General features: G+C 45.2%; 1 protein-coding gene across 1 annotated transcript in view; it reads left to right on the top strand.

Moving 5' to 3' along the window:
- ank2a (ankyrin 2a, neuronal) overlaps positions 1 to 18,500 on the top strand; it is a 66,371-nt gene continuing 47,871 nt past the window's right edge. Inside the window, exons 1-8 of the mRNA XM_053479504.1 lie at positions 1 to 195; positions 4,544 to 4,645; positions 4,771 to 4,869; positions 4,952 to 5,050; positions 5,279 to 5,377; positions 5,461 to 5,646; positions 7,557 to 7,580; positions 10,538 to 10,636. Of these exons, the coding sequence (XP_053335479.1) occupies positions 130 to 195; positions 4,544 to 4,645; positions 4,771 to 4,869; positions 4,952 to 5,050; positions 5,279 to 5,377; positions 5,461 to 5,646; positions 7,557 to 7,580; positions 10,538 to 10,636 (774 nt within the window). The 5' untranslated portion in view covers positions 1 to 129. The remainder of the gene's footprint in view (positions 196 to 4,543; positions 4,646 to 4,770; positions 4,870 to 4,951; positions 5,051 to 5,278; positions 5,378 to 5,460; positions 5,647 to 7,556; positions 7,581 to 10,537; positions 10,637 to 18,500) is intronic.

The following is an 18,500-nucleotide window of genomic DNA, read 5'->3' on the forward strand; positions in this document are numbered from 1 at the left end:
CTCTGTAGGCTCGCGCTCCGTCACAGCACAGAGGAGGAGAGCGCGCGCAGCTTGTCTTCATCAGTATGTACCGGGGCTGAGGGACCGCACCGTGTGTGTGTGTGTGTGTGTGTGTGTGAGAGGGAGAACATGGCCTCCTCGTGCAGCAGCTCACCGGAGGGAGGATCCCCACCGCAACAGGGCCGCGTGCGGCAGGTCAGTGCGGGTGTGTGTGTGTGTGTGTATCTGTGTGTGTGTGTGTGTGTGTACTGTGTATGTGTGTGTGTGTGTGTATCTGTGTGTGTGTGTGTATCTGTGTGTGTGTGTGTATCTGTGTGTGTGTATGTGTATCTGTGTGTGTGTGTGTATCTGTGTGTATGTGTATCTGTGTGTGTGTGTGTATCTGTGTGTGTGTGTGTATCTGTGTGTGTGTGTGTATCTGTGTGTGTGTATGTGTATCTGTGTGTACTGTGTGTGTGTGTGTGTGTATCTGTGTGTGTGTGTGTGTATCTGTGTGTGTATGTGTGTGTGTGTGTAGGGGTGTATCTGTGTGTGTCTGTGTGTGTGTGTAGGGGTGTATCTGTGTGTGTGCGTGTGTGTGTGTGTGTAGGGGTGTATCTGTGTGTGCGCGCGCGCACTTAAAGATTTGACCAAACACACACTCAGTGTTTCCAGTTATTTCCATCTCAGCATCTGATCCCAGCACACTGTCTACTGCCGAGTGCACTGTGTGTGTGTGTGTGTGTGTGTGTGTGTGTGATAAACATGTAACTGAATGCTAGACATTTTTGCTCTGTGATGATGTCATACTTCAAAAAGTCCGTCCGTCCGTCCGTCCGTTTGTGTGTGTGTGTGTGTGTGTGTGTGCTACAGCTTCCTGTTGGAGAGGTCGGTTTCAGATTTAATCAGATTTCAGTAATGGACTGCACTCTCTCTCTCTCTCTCTCTCTCTCTCTCTCTCTCACACACACACACACACACACACACGCACACACACACACACCCATTAAAGCCTCATGTACACAGACACAAAATACAATTACAGTCTCTATTTCCACTGCCACTCCCTGTGTGTGTGTGTGTGTGTGTGTGTGTGTGTGTCATCATTTAACTCCATAACAGCTTTGTACTTCGGGTCAGACCTGAAGTTCTTTAGATGATCAGATGGTGTCCTGCATTGCATTATGGGTAGTGCTGGGTTTGTAAGAATGAATGAATCCTTCACAGGCTAAAACATTAAACACTGTGTGTGTGTGTGTGTGTGTGTGTGTGTGTGTGTGTAAGAGAGAGAGAGTGTGTTACTCAAGATCTTCATAGACACTGTTTCTGTGAGAGAAACCCAAATTAATTTGATCAGAAGCTAATGCTAATGCTAATTGTGACTATGTGAGCTGTCCGGTGCTGAAACAAACCAACCTGACAGTCCAGACTGTAAAGTGAGCTGAGATTAACATCCCAGGAAATGGCATTATACCCAGCCCCTTTTTTAGTCCAGCCTGGATTTATGATGTATGACTCAGCAGTCTCTCTCTCACTTCCTGTCTCACTCTCTGTTACTAAGCTCTTTCTCTGTTATTGACTGTTTCTCATCTTTTTATTTATTCATGTGCACTTAAAGCTTCTGAATTTTTGCTGAAGCTGAGGCTGATGTCAGACCGTGACCTTCATTACGTCATTTTCCTTTAATGTCCTGAAGAGGAACCAGATTCAGGATGGAAGCTGTGCTCATTTGGTAGACGCTGAATCATTTGTCTAACAGCATACAGTGTTCTCTTTATACAGATTATCTACTGCATAATTAATGAGACTGAAATCATGAAGTGTTTTCAGTAGGTGTAACCTTTAGGCTATCCAAGTGAGACCTTCCACTTCTGACTCCAATCAGTAGTAATGGGATAGGGTTAGTCAGGGAGCTCTTGAGGAAGAAGATATGCTACAGCTTGTGCTCAGAGTGCAAGCAGGGACTAGAAGTTACAAACAGCCAAAAGGAAATGCAGACATGAGGGGGAACTGAGGGTGGAGAAGACAGCATCTAAACATACCAGTTCACCATAACACTCTACGTCCATGAGACTCTGCTCCTTTACCTAAGGCAAACCTATTTACAAAAATGCTTGGCTAAATAAATAGGTTTTAAGCCTATGACACAAGGTGCTACCAAATAGCCTTAACCTTTTGATCTAAGTAGGCGTGGCAGATCAGAAGACACTATCAGTTCACTCAGATACTGTGGCGCTAGACCATTTAATGCTTTATACATCGAAAGTAGTAATTTAAAATCGATGTGAAATTTCACAGGCAGCCAATGCAATGTGGATAAGATAGGAGTGATGTGCTTGTATCTCCTGGTTCTAGTGAGGACTCTCGTTGTGTTCCAGTAGTTCAACCTAGAGGTGATAAAAGCATGAACTAGTTTTTTTTCATCGTTTAGTGTATATTAGTAATATATTTCTTATCTTGGCAATATTTCTGAGGTGAAAGAATGCTATCCGGCTTATATTATCTACATGAACTTTAAATGAAAGACTGAAATCTATAATCACACCGAGGTCTTTCACTGATAGACTTAATGGAACAGAAAGGTAAAAGCTTACTGTTAGCTGCATGAGGCCCTAGTAGCAGAACTTTAGTACTTTTTGGTACTTACTCAAAATTTTTGTGTTTTAGGTCCATTATATGTTCCTGAGTTAGCGATATGGTTTTGCAGGAGAATTTAAGTGTTGTCATAAGAAACACACTGGAAACTAACACAAACAACTTTATGAACATCTGAGCACAAAGGTAGTGAAAATTATATCAGTATAATCAGTTCCTCAAGGTCATGATGGTCCTTGAACATTATAATAAATTCTCTTCTAATATGGCCTTTGTATCCTTCCGCCCCAGGTACCCCTGTTACTTGATGTGATAAGTATTTTCCAAAGAGTTTTTTTTCTTGTGAAGCTGCTTTGGGACAATGACCATTGTTAAAAGCGCTATATAAATAAAATTGAATTGAATTGAATTGAGTCTTACTTTTGCTTTATTTCACCAGAGTATATCGTTCCAAGACAGTTCTGATCTGTCCAAATGCTTTAAGTGACACACCTTTGTGCTTATTCCAGTAGAGGTGTGGGATAGAGATAATTGTGGTTAAAGTAATTGTTTATTATTCTGTGTGTAACTGTTGTTGCTGCTGCTTTCAGGTCATCTCTATTTGAGCGAGGTTGTAGGGTGGGGTGTAGGACGAGGTGTAGTGTGAAGAGTGATAAGAGCCTTCAGGCCTGTTCTTGGCTCTGTAGGAACATGAAGTTGATCATCAGTGTTTGAAATCTGATGCAGCAGCTACAAGAAGACTGCAGTGGGGTGATGTGAGGAAAACTGAAACAGTACTCCATTTCTTCCTCGCCTTCTCCTCATTCATTAGATTCCTTACTTCCTCGATCTTATTTCTCCTTGTTTCTTCTCATTTTGTCCTCCTCCTCAGGTCTTCCTCTGGTCCGCCTCAGTTAATCCCTCTCAATATTTTAATCCTTCCTCCTCAGTGCATCCTCACTTTCTCTTGATTCTCAGTTCCTTTTTCTCCTGTTACTCCCTGTGTGTGTGTGTGTGTGTGTGTGTGTGAGAGAGATGGACAGAATCAGTTTGTATTTTCAGCAGCTGGAGGATGAAGTTTACTTTCTAAATGATTAATGACCAACCAATCAGGGCTTCCTGTAACACTCAGAGAGGCGGGGCTAATCAATAACTCACAGATGGAAGAGTTTGTTATTGTGGATGAACAAAAACACAACCCAGCATTCTGCACTGCTAATGGACTAGGGTGTGTTTGTGTGTGTGTGTGTGTGTGTGTGTGAGATTATCATCTGGAGTCTTTACGCTTTTATCTTTTATTGATCTGTCCATAATAGTTTAGGTGTGGTCTGTACTCTGTGTGCGGGTGGGGCTGAGCAGCTTCACCACTAGATGGAGACACAGAGATCAGATCTCCAGTCTCCATTCTGATGTTTGAAGTGAAGATGCTGCTGCCACGTGATTGACTGATTAAATAACTGCATCAATAAGCAGTTAACCTATTAAAGTGGACAGTGAGTTTATGGTACCAATATAATGATTATAAATTAAAACGTCTATAATAGATTAGAGATTACAGACTAAAGTTAAGGCGGCACGGTGGTGTAGTGGTTAGCACTTTCGCCTTGCACCTCCAGGGTCCTCCATGGGTGTGTGTGTGTGTGTGTGTGTGTGTGTGTGCCCTGTGATGGATTGGCACCCTGTCCAGGGTGTACCCTGCTTCGTGCCCTAAGCCTCCTGGGATAGGCTTCAGGTCTACAGGATAAAGCCGTATATAAGATGAGTGAGTGAGTGAGACTAAAGTTAAACACAATATGCTGTGTGTGTGTGTGTGTGTGTGTGCGTGTGTGTGTGTGTGTCGAGGGGCGGGGGGTGTTGGTAGCTTTGTGGTGGCTTTTGTTATATTACAAACAGATACTTTCAATGTGTTAATGTTAGTCTTGCACTCAATTTAACGTGTGTGTGTATGTGTGTGTGTGTGTGTGTGTGTGTGTGTGTGTGGTCTCTAAAGTCGGACAGTAACACCAGTTTCTTAAGAGCAGCAAGATCCGGAAATGTTGACAAAGTTTTGGAGCTACTAAAGGGAGGACAAGACATCAGTACCTGTAACCAGGTAATCACTTACACACACACACACACACACACACACACACACTCCGTCTGCTGATAATCATAATCTAGGAAATATGTAAGCTACATGTATGGTCTGTTTGTGTGTGTGTGTGTGTGTGTGTGTAGAATGGGTTAAACGCGCTTCATCTCGCTGCTAAAGAAGGTCACGTGGAGCTGGTGGAGGAGCTGCTGGAGAGAGGAGCACCTGTAAACTCAGCTACCAAGGTACACACACACACACACACACACACACACTAAAGTGAGTGCAAGTCTGAATCTTGTTCCTTCTCTTTGATGGTCTGTGCAGAAAGGAAACACTGCTCTCCACATCGCCTCATTGGCTGGACAGAGGGAAGTGGCCAAGCTCTTGGTGAAAAGAGGAGCAGATGTGAACTCCCAGTCCCAGGTAAGCCCCGCCCACTAGCCAATCACAAACTCTATCACCTGTGTCCTTCTTAAACCAGCAGGTAGTGCAGTGACCAGTGTAAATCAGTCACATGATCAGTGATCATTAATAACAAGTAGCATAACCACATCTCTAATCCACACTGACAAACCATTTATGAAGCAGAATTAATTTGACTTCACTGTTTTGTGTGTGTGTGTGTGTGTGTGTGTGTGTGTACAAACACAGAATGGCTTCACTCCACTCTACATGGCTGCTCAGGAGAATCACCTGGATGTTGTGCGCTACCTGCTGGAGAATGGAGGCAACCAGAGTACAGCCACCGAGGTGTGTATTTGTGATGGAGTTTGTGATGACGTGTGTGATGGTAAGTATGTGATGGAGTGTGTGTGTGTGTGTGTTTTGTGCAGGATGGCTTCACCCCGCTAGCAATCGCACTGCAGCAGGGTCATAACCAGGTGGTGTCTCTGTTACTGGAGAAGGACACCAAAGGGAAAGTGCGTTTACCCGCTCTGCACATCGCCGCCCGCAAAGACGACACCAAGTCTGCTGCACTTCTGCTCCAGAACGACCACAACGCTGACGTCCAGGCCAAGGTCAAACACTTACACACACACACACACACACACACACACACACACACACACACACACATGTTTAGGCATCCTGGTGACTGACCGTACTTCCTGGTTTATTTCTTTCTCTGTACCGCACCCACATTGTGCAAAAAGAACTGTATTAATTACCATAGGCGCATTCACAAATGGCACTTGAGTACTCTTACTGTAGGTGCCATTTACATCATCACACCACCAAAATAAAAGATGGAAGCCCAGATAATTGTACCCTTCCCGAAGTTCCTGTTGTGCCTGTTTTTTCATGTCCAGTGTTGAAAAAAAGCCAGTTAGGGCTAACTGTTTATCTAATTAAGTTTAGTCTTAATTTCTTGCACATTACCACACACAGAAGTTCTTTCTCAGCTTTTGGAAGCTGTGGCCAAAGCTCAGGGTCCCTTTGGAGCGGACAAGGATCCACAGGAGCAGCCTGACAGAGCTGGGGCTTGTACCAATGACCTTCTACCAAAGAGGGGGATTCAGGGTGGGGCTGGCTGACCTCAAGTATGTGCTTAAATTGTCTGTTGTTAGCTGGACCACCTCCCTTGCCTGCTTTATGCCAGTTGTTGGCACACAGCCCATTCTGCTATCTTTTCAAGCAGTGTCAACCGTTTCCAGTACCACATTGTCCATATTCTCTTCAGTGACTTTGGTGGGCTTGGAGTGCCTATGAGCTGAGCCAATTGCCCAAGAAGCCGTAATCTGCACCTAGATGAGAGCTACAAAGTGTAGTTGGTGAAGACTCGAATAGGACTTAATTTTGTTGAGGGTTTAGTAAAAATCTTCACTGTAAAAATCTACAGGAGATGTTATATGGTTTATTGTTTATTGAGGACAAGGTCTCCAGTCTTTGGTGTCTGAAGCCTGAGCAAGGTGTGAGCTGCGCAAACAGTGGATGAAGAAGGAAAGCATGGCAAGTCGGTGCAGGACTATGCTAGGCTAAAAAACAAAGTCTGCTCTCGTGACAATAAAATGGACTACATTTGAGCACTAGCAGACTATTCAGCGTGAGTCTAGAAATTGCTGTTTTGTGGTTTTCACTGGACGATTCCATTGAGCTAGATGTGCTAGCATTGATCCGCTATGAGAGAAATGCACCTTTGTATTGTTAGGCTCCTGGTGGCGCTTGTGTGTTTATATCAACATGGAATAGTGCAAGAAGTGTTTATGTAATTTAGACACCCAAAAATTTATCAATGTACTTCTATTCTGTGTACATTCCCCCCAGTGCTAACGCCAAAGAGGCATCTCGTGAACTGTATGGGAATATAAGTTAATTGCAAAACCCTAAAGGACTGTTTAATGTCATGGAAGACATAAATTCTATTAGCATGAAAAAAGGTGCATTTTATTCCCAGATCACATCTCAGTTATGCTCCCAGCATACTGATCACACATCGGCTCTCCAGAGTGGTTCAGAGATGCCATCTTTGCTCTTAAGCAATGTTTTGAGAATACTGACTGGCACATGTCCAAGACCATCATGACATGCCTTAACCAGAAGCTGTGGATGACTAGGGAGGTGTGTGCACTCGTGAGGACGCCAGACTCCACCTTCAGAGTAGGTGACCAAATCGCTCCAGGAACAGCGAGGGCCAAATTGTCCTGTTGACTTTAGAAGAGATCGGATCTCAGCAGATCCTGTTCCTGCAGAAATGTGGTTTTGTTTCACTTCATTGTGTACTTGCTGTATATGGTTCAAATTGGTTAAAAGCGACTTGACGAGAAACAAACGGCTTGCTCCTAGATTCTTTACAAACAGCGTGTGACCAGTGAGGGTTATTCGTAAGGTGTGTAAGGTGTATGTTCTGTTTATATGGAGAGACACACTAACTCTAGGACTGCTAACAGTAACAAAATCTAATAGACATTTTCTCCTTCTGCCGCTGCAGATGATGGTCAACAGAACGACTGAGGTACTGATTCTCCATCAGACACTTATGTGTGTGTGAGAGAGTGTGTGTGCATGCCTGTATTTAAACACAATTTGCTTCATGGTCCTTTCTGTTCTCAGTTTGTTTGCTCATTGATGCACACATTTCTCTGTTTTCTGTTTCACACTTAACACAGTGACGGGATTTTAGCTGCAGCAACAGTTTTATGTTTATATTTAGTAACAATAATTACTAAATATATGCCAGTTTAATAGGTACATGTCCCCAGGTTTTGTTCTTTTTTTCTTTTGGAGCTCCACTTTCTGCACATTAGCTAATCCTATGCATTGTGATAGCCAATAAATTAAGCTCAGAGTGTTGTTTTTTTCGGCATTTGAGACATTCTGTAAAATAATAACTCATCATAATTAAACAACCAATTCTAGGTATGTAGCATGCTAGTGAGATATCGTGCATAAGCTCGGCAATAATAGCAAACATAAACTGTTTATGTTCTTAAAGATGTCTGGTTTGGGATCACATCCAAATTCAACATGGGGTCCTTCTCACGACATTCCAATTAAAGCCATGAGAGAAGAACATCTCATTCAGTGAGAATAAAAGAACCTGAAGGGTGAAGAAGTTTCCACATCCAGCATCCTGCTAGTAGCAAGCCAAGAGCTTAACAGTGAGTGAGGAATTTGGAATAAGATGGTCATGTTCTCCTCAAATTTACTGAAGAACATCAGCACCACATAGTACATCTGATTAAAGCCACAACTTGAGTTTGTCTTCACATGGCTACTTAATTTATTCCTAAATGAGCACCTTCAGCATGATGATGGAACGTTACTGTATACTGATTCATACCCTGGGGCAAAAAAGTATTTAGTCAGCCACCAGTTGTGCAAGTTCTCCCACTTAAAAAGATAAGAGAGGCCTGTAATTTTCATCATAGGTATACCTCAACTATGAGAGACAAAATAAGAAAAGAAAATGACATTGTAGGATTTTTAAAGAATTTATTTGCAAATTATGGTGGAAAATAAGTATTTGGTCAATAACAACATTTCATCTCAATACTTTGTTATAAACCCTTTGATGGCGACGACAAAGGTCAAACGTTTTCTGTAAGTCTTCACAAGGTTTTCACACACTGTGGCTGGTATTTTGGCCCGTTCCTCCATGCAGATCTCCTCTAGAGATCTCTTAGAGATGTTTTGGGGCTGTCGCGAAACTCCCTCCAAAGATTTTCTATGGGTTTGAGATCTGTAGACTGGCTAGGCCACTCCAGGACCTTGAAATGGTTCTTACAAAGACACTGCTTCTTTGGCCGGGCAGTGTGTTTGGGATCATTTGTCATGTTGAAAGACCCAGCCATGTTTTATCTTCAATGCCCTATCTGATGGAAGGAGGTTTTCACTCAAAATCTCATGATACATGGCCCCATTCATTCTTTCCTTTACACGGATCAGTCGTCCTGGTCCCTTTGCAGGAAAAACAGCCCCAAAGCATGATGTTTCCACCCCCATGCTTCACAGTACTGTAGGTATGATGTTCTTTGGATGCAACTGAGCATTCTTACTCCTCCAAACATGAAGTTCTATTTTGATTTTATCTGACCATATGACATTCTCCCAATCCTCTTCTGGATCATCCAAATGCTCCCTAGCAAACTTCAGATGGGCCTGGACATGTACTGGATTAAGCAGGGGGACACGCCTGGCACTACAGGATTTGAGTCCCTGGAGTCCCAGATCGAGGGAGATTATCAGTGGTCTTGTGTGTCTTCCATTTTCTAATAATTGCTCCCACAGTTGATTTCTTCACACCAAGCTGCTTGCCTATTGCAGATTCAGTCTCCCCAGCCTGGTGCAGGTCTACTGTTTTGTTTCTGGTGTCCTTTAACAGCTCTTTGGTCTCGGCCATAGTGGAGTTTGGAGTGTGAGTGTTTGAGGTTGTGGACAGGTGTCTTTTTTACTGATAACAGATGCCATTAATACTGGTAACGATCAGGAGAACAGAGGAGCCTCTTAAAGAAGAAGTTACAGGTCTGTGAGAGACAGAAATCTTGCTTGTTTGTAAGTGAACAAATACTTATTTTTCACCATAATTTGCAAATAATAATCCTACAGTGTGATTTTCTGGTTTTTTTTTTATTTATTTTGTCATTCATAGTTGAGGTATACCTATGATGAACATTACAGGCCTCTCGCATCTTTTTAAGTAGAAGAACTTGCACAATTGGTGGCTGAATAAATACTTTTTTGCCCCACTGTATCTCTATACAGCATGAATACGTGTTCCTGTTGTTATTCAAAGATCTGTGTTGGTTTGGTGAGTGACACCATTTAGTGTACAATGTGTTAGATCTCTCCTGCTCACTCCACAGGTTAAGGAGGTGTCCCTGATAAACTGGCCACTCAGTGTAGTGTGTGTGTGTGTGTGTGTGTGTGTGTGTGTGTTTATTTTTTTTAATTAAACTTTATTTAGAGTCTGTGAGCTCGCTCTGTCTCGCTGTACGTTGTATAACTCTCACTTTAGAAATATTTCATTTTTAGCCATGTTTCGCTGCACATGTTAATTATGTCTCTTAAATCGCACCATGTCTGCCAGAGTGGAAAGGTAAGGCATGCTCAGTCATGATATCTGCACTCTCTCACTCATTTCTCAGTATCCATCTTCACTCATTAGCTCTTTACTCAAGTCATGCTAGTAGCTGCAAAATTTTCATTTTTCCTTTCTTTATCTTTTCTTATTTTGCTAATATGATTAAGTGAAAGGATACTTATTCTTACCTTCATTTTTTTTGCATGTGATGTTTGTTTTAAAGCTCATGCTGTCTTAATTTCCTGCTCCAGCAGCATGCTGCACGTTCAGACAGAGCTGTTACTGACATACAAAGCATGTGCATTCGATAAATAATACTCCTTCTCTCTTTTGCTTCTTCCTTTATTCTTCTTTATTTATCATTTTCCCTTTCTGTCTTTTCTGAGAAGAGTGGCTTCACTCCACTCCACATCGCTGCTCATTACGGAAACGTTAACGTTTCTACTCTGCTACTGAACCGTGGCGCTGCTGTGGACTTCACTGCCCGGGTAATGCCCTTAGCCAATCATAGGGTACTGTACTACAACCTTGACCAATCAGAGAGTACTGCCCTACACCCTTGACTAATCCCAGAGCCCTGTACTACACCCCCGGCCAATCACAGAGCCCTGTACTACACCCCCGGCCAATCACAGAGCCCTGTACTACACCCTCGACCAATCAGAGAGGACTGTACTACACACTCGGCCAATTACAGAGGACTGTACTACACCCTCGACCAATCAGAGATGACTGTACTACACCCTCGGCCAATCACAGAGGACTGTACTACACCCTCGACCAATTACAGAGGACTGTACTACACCCTCGACCAATCAGAGAGGACTGTACTACACACTCGGCCAATTACAGAGGACTGTACTACACCCTCGACCAATCAGAGAGGACTGTACTACACCCTCGGCCAATCACAGAGCCCTGTACTACACCCTCGACCAATTACAGAGGACTGTACTACACCCTCGACCAATCAGAGAGGACTGTACTACACACTCGGCCAATCACAGAGTACTGCCCTACACCCTTGACTAATCCCAGAGCCCTGTACTACACCCCCGGCCAATCACAGAGTACTGAACTACACCCCCGGCCAATCACAGAGTACTGTACTAAACCCTCGGCCAATCACAGAGTACTGTACGACACCCCCGGCCAATCACAGAGTACTGTACTACACCCCCGGCCAATCACAGAGCCCTGTACTACACCCCCGGCCAATCACAGAGCCCTGTACTACACCCTCGACCAATCACAGAGCCCTGTACTACACCCTCGACCAATCACAGAGCCCTGTACTACACCCCCGGCCAATCACAGAGCCCTGTACTACACCCTCGACCAATCAGAGAGGACTGTACTACACACTCGGCCAATTACAGAGGACTGTACTACACCCTCGACCAATCAGAGATGACTGTACTACACCCTCGGCCAATCACAGAGGACTGTACTACACCCTGGACCAATTACAGAGGACTGTACTACACCCTCGACCAATCAGAGATGACTGTACTACACCCTCGGCCAATCACAGAGCCCTGTACTACACCCTCGACCAATTACAGAGGACTGTACTACACCCTCGACCAATCAGAGATGACTGTACTACACACTCGGCCAATTACAGAGGACTGTACTACACCCTCGACCAATCAGAGAGGACTGTACTACACACTCGGCCAGTTACAGAGGACTGTACTACACCCTCGACCAATCAGAGATGACTGTACTACACCCTCGGCCAATCACAGAGCCCTGTACTACACCCTCGACCAATTACAGAGGACTGTACTACACCCTCGACCAATCAGAGAGGACTGTACTACACACTCGGCCAATTACAGAGGACTGTACTACACCCTCGACCAATCAGAGAGGACTGTACTACACACTCGGCCAATTACAGAGGACTGTACTACACACTCGACCGATCAGAGAGGACTGTACTACACACTCGGCCAATTACAGAGGACTGTACTACACCCTCGACCAATCACAGAGCCCTGTACTACACCCCCGGCCAATCACAGAGCCCTGTACTACACCCTCGACCAATCAGAGAGGACTGTACTACACACTCGGCCAATTACAGAGGACTGTACTACACCCTCGACCAATCAGAGATGACTGTACTACACCCTCGGCCAATCACAGAGGACTGTACTACACCCTGGACCAATTACAGAGGACTGTACTACACCCTCGACCAATCAGAGATGACTGTACTACACCCTCGGCCAATCACAGAGCCCTGTACTACACCCTCGACCAATTACAGAGGACTGTACTACACCCTCGACCAATCAGAGATGACTGTACTACACACTCGGCCAATTACAGAGGACTGTACTACACCCTCGACCAATCAGAGAGGACTGTACTACACACTCGGCCAGTTACAGAGGACTGTACTACACCCTCGACCAATCAGAGATGACTGTACTACACCCTCGGCCAATCACAGAGCCCTGTACTACACCCTCGACCAATTACAGAGGACTGTACTACACCCTCGACCAATCAGAGAGGACTGTACTACACACTCGGCCAATTACAGAGGACTGTACTACACCCTCGACCAATCAGAGAGGACTGTACTACACACTCGGCCAATTACAGAGGACTGTACTACACACTCGACCGATCAGAGAGGACTGTACTACACACTCGGCCAATTACAGAGGACTGTACTACACCCTCGGCCGATCACAGAGTACTGCCCTACACCCTTGACTAATCCCAGAGCCCTGTACTACACCCCCGGCCAATCACAGAGTACTGAACTACACCCCCGGCCAATCACAGAGTACTGTACTAAACCCTCGGCCAATCACAGAGTACTGTACGACACCCCCGGCCAATCACAGAGTACTGTACTACACCCTGGGCCAATCACAGAGCATTGAACTACACCCTCGACCAATCACAGAGTACTGTACTACACCCCCGGCCAATCACAGAGGACTGTACTACACCCTCGACCAATCACAGAGGACTGTACTACACCCCCGGCCAATCACAGAGCCCTGTACTACACCCTCGACCAATCACAGAGGACTGTACTACACCCTCGACCAATCACAGAGGACTGTACTACACCCTCGACCAATCACAGAGTACTGTACGACACCCCCGGCCAATCACAGAGCATTGAACTACACCCTGAACCAATCACAGAGGACTGTACTACACCCTTGGCCAATTACAGAGCTAGGAGTTATGTGTGTGTTTCTGTGTGGTTGAAAGTGATGTTTGTAAGTGTTTGCGTTTGTGTGGGTGGTTAGAAGCGGTGTGTGTGTGTGTGTGTATGTGTGTGAGTGCGTGTGTGTGAATAGAAGTGTGTTTGTGTGTGTGTGTGGTTAGTAGTGATGTCAGTGTGTGTGGCTAGGAGTGATGTATCAGTGTGTGTGGCTAGGAGTGATGTATCAGTGTGTGTGTGCGTGTGTGTGTGTGTGTGTGTGGTTAGGAGTGATGTATCAGTGTGTGTGTGTGTGTGTGGTTAGGAGTGATGTATCAGTGTGTGTGTGTGTGTGTGTGTGTGTGTGTGTGTGTGTGTGTGTGTGGTTAGGAGTGATGTATCAGTGTGTGTGTGTGTGTGTGTGTGTGTGTGTGTGTGTGTGGTTAGGAGTGATGTATCAGTGTGTGTGTGTGTGTGTGTGTGTGTGTGTGTGTGGTTAGGAGTGATGTATCAGTGTGTGTGTGTGCGTGTGTGTGTGTGTGTGTGTGTGTGTGGTTAGGAGTGATGTATCAGTGTGTGTGTGTGTGTGTGTGTGTGTGTTTAGGAGTGATGTATCAGTGTGTGTGTGTGTGTGTGTGTGTGTGTGGTTAGGAGTGATGTATCAGTGTGTGTGTGTGTGTGTGTGTGTGTGTGTGTGTGTGTGTGTGTGGTTAGGAGTGATGTATCAGTGTGTGTGTGTGTGTGTGTGTGTGTGTGTGTGTGTGTGTGTGTGGTTAGGAGTGATGTATCAGTGTGTGTGTGTGTGTGTGTGTGTGTGTGTGGTTAGGAGTGATGTATCAGTGTGTGTGTGTGTGTGTGTGTGTGTGTGTGGTTAGGAGTGATGTATCAGTGTGTGTGTGTGTGTGTGTGTGTGGTTAGGAGTGATGTATCAGTGTGTGTGTGTGTGTGTGTGTGTGTGTGTGGTTAGGAGTGATGTATCAGTGTGTGTGTGTGTGTGTGTGTGTGTGTGTGGTTAGGAGTGATGTATCAGTGTGTGTGTGTGTGTGTGTGTGTGTGTGTGTGTGTGTGTGTGTGTGTGGTTAGGAGTGATGTATCAGTGTGTGTGTGTGTGTGTGTGTGTGTGTGTGTGTGTGTGTGTGGTTAGGAGTGATGTATCAGTGTGTGTGTGTGTGTGTGTGTGTGTGTGTGTGTGGTTAGGAGTGATGTATCAGTGTGTGTGTGTGTGTGTGTGTGTGTGTGTGTGGTTAGGAGTGATGTATCAGTGTGTGTGTGTGCGTGTGTGTGTGTGTGTGGTTAGGAGTGATGCATCAGTGTGTGTGTGTGTGTGTGTGTGTGTGTGTGTGTGTGTGTGTGTGGTTAGGAGTGATGTATCAGTGTGTGTGTGTGCGTGTGTGTGTGTGTGTGTGTGGTTAGGAGTGATGTATCAGTGTGTGTGTGTGTGTGTGTGTGTGTGGTTAGGAGTGATGTATCAGTGTGTGTGTGTGTGTGTGTGTGTGTGGTTAGGAGTGATGTATCAGTGTGTGTGTGTGTGTGTGTGTGTGTGGTTAGGAGTGATGTATCATGTGTGTGTGTGTGTGTGTGGTTAGGAGTGATGTATCAGTGTGTGTATGTGTGTGTGTGTGTGTGGTTAGGAGTGATGTATCAGTGTGTGTGTGTGTGTGGTTAGGAGTGATGTATCAGTGTGTGTGTGTGTGTGTGTGTGTGGTTATGAGTGATGTATCAGTGTGTGTGTGTGTGTGTGTGGTTAGGAGTGATGTATCAGTGTGTGTGTGTGTGTGGTTAGGAGTGATGTATCAGTGTGTGTGTGTGTGTGTGTGTGTGTGGTTAGGAGTGATGTATCAGTGTGTGTGTGTGTGTGTGTGTGTGTGTGTGGTTAGGAGTGATGTATCAGTGTGTGTGTGGTTAGGAGTGATGTATCAGTGTGTGTATGTGTGTGTGTGGTTAGGAGTGATGTATCAGTGTGTGTGTGTGTGTGTGTGTGGTTAGGAGTGATGTATCAGTGTGTGTGTGTGTGTGTGTGGTTAGGAGTGATGTATCAGTGTGTGTGTGTGTGTGTGTGTGTGGTTAGGAGTGATGTATCAGTGTGTGTGTGTGTGTGTGTGGTTAGGAGTGATGTATCAGTGTGTGTGTGTGTGTGTGGTAAGGAGTGATGTATCAGTGTGTGTGTGTGTGTGTGTGTGGTTAGGAGTGATGTATCAGTGTGTGTGTGTGTGTGTGTGTGTGGTTAGGAGTGATGTATCAGTGTGTGTGTGTGTGTGTGTGTGTGTGTGTGGTTAGGAGTGATGTATCAGTGTGTGTGTATGTGTGTGTGGTTAGGAGTGATGTATCAGTGTGTGTGTGTGTGTGTGGTAAGGAGTGATGTATCAGTGTGTGTGTGTGTGTGTGTGTGTGTGTGTGTGTGTGTGTGTGTGGTTAGGAGTGATGTATCAGTGTGTGTGTGTGTGTGTGGTTAGGAGTGATGTATCAGTGTGTGTGTGTGTGTGTGTGTGTGGTTAGGAGTGATGTATCAGTGTGTGTGTGTGTGTGTGTGTGTGGTTAGGAGTGATGTATCAGTGTGTGTGTGTGTGTGTGGTTAGGAGTGATGTATCAGTGTGTGTGTGTGTGTGTGTGTGTGTGTGTGTGTGTGGTTAGGAGTGATGTATCAGTGTGTGTGTGTGTGTGTGGTTAGGAGTGATGTATCAGTGTGTGTGTGTGTGTGTGTGTGTGTGTGTGTGTGTGGTTAGGAGTGATGTATCAGTGTGTGTGTGTGTGTGTGTGGTTAGGAGTGATGTATCAGTGTGTGTGTGTGTGTGTGTGTGTGTGGTTAGGAGTGATGTATCAGTGTGTGTATGTGTGTGTGTGTGTGTGTGTGTGTGTGTGTGGTTAGGAGTGATGTATCAGTGTGTGTGTGTGTGTGCGTGTGTGTGTGTGTGTGTGGTTAGGAGTGATGTATCAGTGTGTGTATGTGTGTGTGTGTGTGTGTGGTTAGGAGTGATGTATCAGTGTGTGTGTGTGTGTGTGGTTAGGAGTGATGTATCAGTCTGTGTGTGTGTGTGTGTGTGTGGTTAGGAGTGATGTATCAGTGTGTGTGTGTGTGTGTGTGTGTGTGGTTAGGAGTGATGTATCAGTGTGTGTGTGTGTGTGTGTGTGTGTGTGTGTGTGTGTGTGTGTGTGTGGTTAGGAGTGATGTATCAGTGTGTGTGTGTGTGTGTGTGTGTGTGTGTGTGTGTGTGTGTGTGTGGTTAGGAGTGATGTATCAGTGTGTGTGTGTGTGTGTGTGTGTGTGTGTGTGTGGTTAGGAGTGATGTATCAGTGTGTGTGTGTGTGTGTGTGGTTAGGAGTGATGTATCAGTGTGTGTGTGTGTGTGTGTGTGTGTGGTTAGGAGTGATGTATCAGTGTGTGTGTGTGTGTGTGGTTAGGAGTGATGTATCAGTGTGTGTATGTGTGTGTGTGTGTGTGTGTGTGTGTGTGTGTGTGTGTGTGTGTGTGTGTGTGGTTAGGAGTGATGTATCAGTGTGTGTGTGTGTGCGTGTGTGTGTGTGTGTGTGTGGTTAGGAGTGATGTATCAGTGTGTGTATGTGTGTGTGTGTGTGTGTGGTTAGGAGTGATGTATCAGTGTGTGTGTGTGTGTGTGTGTGTGTGTGTGTGTGTGTGTGTGTGATTAGGAGTGATGTATCTGTGTGTGTGTGTGTGTGTGGTTAGGAGTGATGTATCAGTGTGTGTGTGTGTGTGTGTGTGTGTGGTTAGGAGTGATGTATCAGTGTGTGTGTGTGTGTGTGTGTGTGGTTAGGAGTGATGTATCAGTGTGTGTGTGTGTGTGTGTGTGTGGTTAGGAGTGATGTATCAGTGTGTGTGTGTGTGTGTGTTTAGGAGTGATGTATCAGTGTGTGTGTGTGTGTGTGTGTGTGTGTGTGTGTGTGGTTAGGAGTGATGTATCAGTGTGTGTGTGTGTGTGTGGTTAGGAGTGATGTATCAGTGTGTGTGTGTGTGTGTGTGTGTGTGTGTGTGGTTAGGAGTGATGTATCAGTGTGTGTGTGTGTGTGTGTGGTTAGGAGTGATGTATCAGTGTGTGTGTGTGTGTGTGTGTGTGTGGTTATGAGTGATGTATCAGTGTGTGTATGTGTGTGTGTGTGTGTGTGTGTGTGTGTGTGGTTAGGAGTGATGTATCAGTGTGTGTGTGTGTGTGCGTGTGTGTGTGTGTGTGTGGTTAGGAGTGATGTATCAGTGTGTGTATGTGTGTGTGTGTGTGTGTGGTTAGGAGTGATGTATCAGTGTGTGTGTGTGTGTGTGGTTAGGAGTGATGTATCAGTCTGTGTGTGTGTGTGTGTGTGTGGTTAGGAGTGATGTATCAGTGTGTGTGTGTGTGTGTGTGTGTGTGGTTAGGAGTGATTTATCAGTGTGTGTGTGTGTGTGTGTGTGTGTGTGTGTGTGTGTGTGTGTGTGTGTTTAGGAGTGATGTATCAGTGTGTGTGTGTGTGTGTGTGTGTGTGTGTGTGTGTGTGTGTGTGTGGTTAGGAGTGATGTATCAGTGTGTGTGTGTGTGTGTGTGTGTGTGTGTGTGTGGTTAGGAGTGATGTATCAGTGTGTGTGTGTGTGTGTGTGGTTAGGAGTGATGTATCAGTGTGTGTGTGTGTGTGTGTGTGTGTGGTTAGGAGTGATGTATCAGTGTGTGTGTGTGTGTGTGGTTATGAGTGATGTATCAGTGTGTGTATGTGTGTGTGTGTGTGTGTGTGTGTGTGTGTGTGTGTGTGTGTGTGTGTGTGTGGTTTGGAGTGATGTATCAGTGTGTGTGTGTGTGCGTGTGTGTGTGTGTGTGTGTGGTTAGGAGTGATGTATCAGTGTGTGTATGTGTGTGTGTGTGTGTGTGGTTAGGAGTGATGTATCAGTGTGTGTGTGTGTGTGTGTGTGTGTGTGTGTGTGTGTGTGTGTGTGTGTGATTATGAGTGATGTATCAGTGTGTGTGTGTGTGTGTGGTTAGGAGTGATGTATCAGTGTGTGTGTGTGTGTGTGTGTGTGTGGTTAGGAGTGATGTATCAGTGTGTGTGTGTGTGTGTGGTTAGGAGTGATGTATCAGTGTGTGTGTGTGTGTGTGTGTGTGTGGTTAGGAGTGATGTATCAGTGTGTGTGTGTGTGTGTGGTTAGGAGTGATGTATCAGTGTGTGTGTGTGTGTGTGTGTGTGTGTGTGTGTGTGGT

This window comes from Clarias gariepinus, chromosome 20, assembly GCF_024256425.1.
Source record: "Clarias gariepinus isolate MV-2021 ecotype Netherlands chromosome 20, CGAR_prim_01v2, whole genome shotgun sequence".
NCBI classification, from domain to species: Eukaryota; Metazoa; Chordata; class Actinopteri; order Siluriformes; family Clariidae; genus Clarias; species Clarias gariepinus.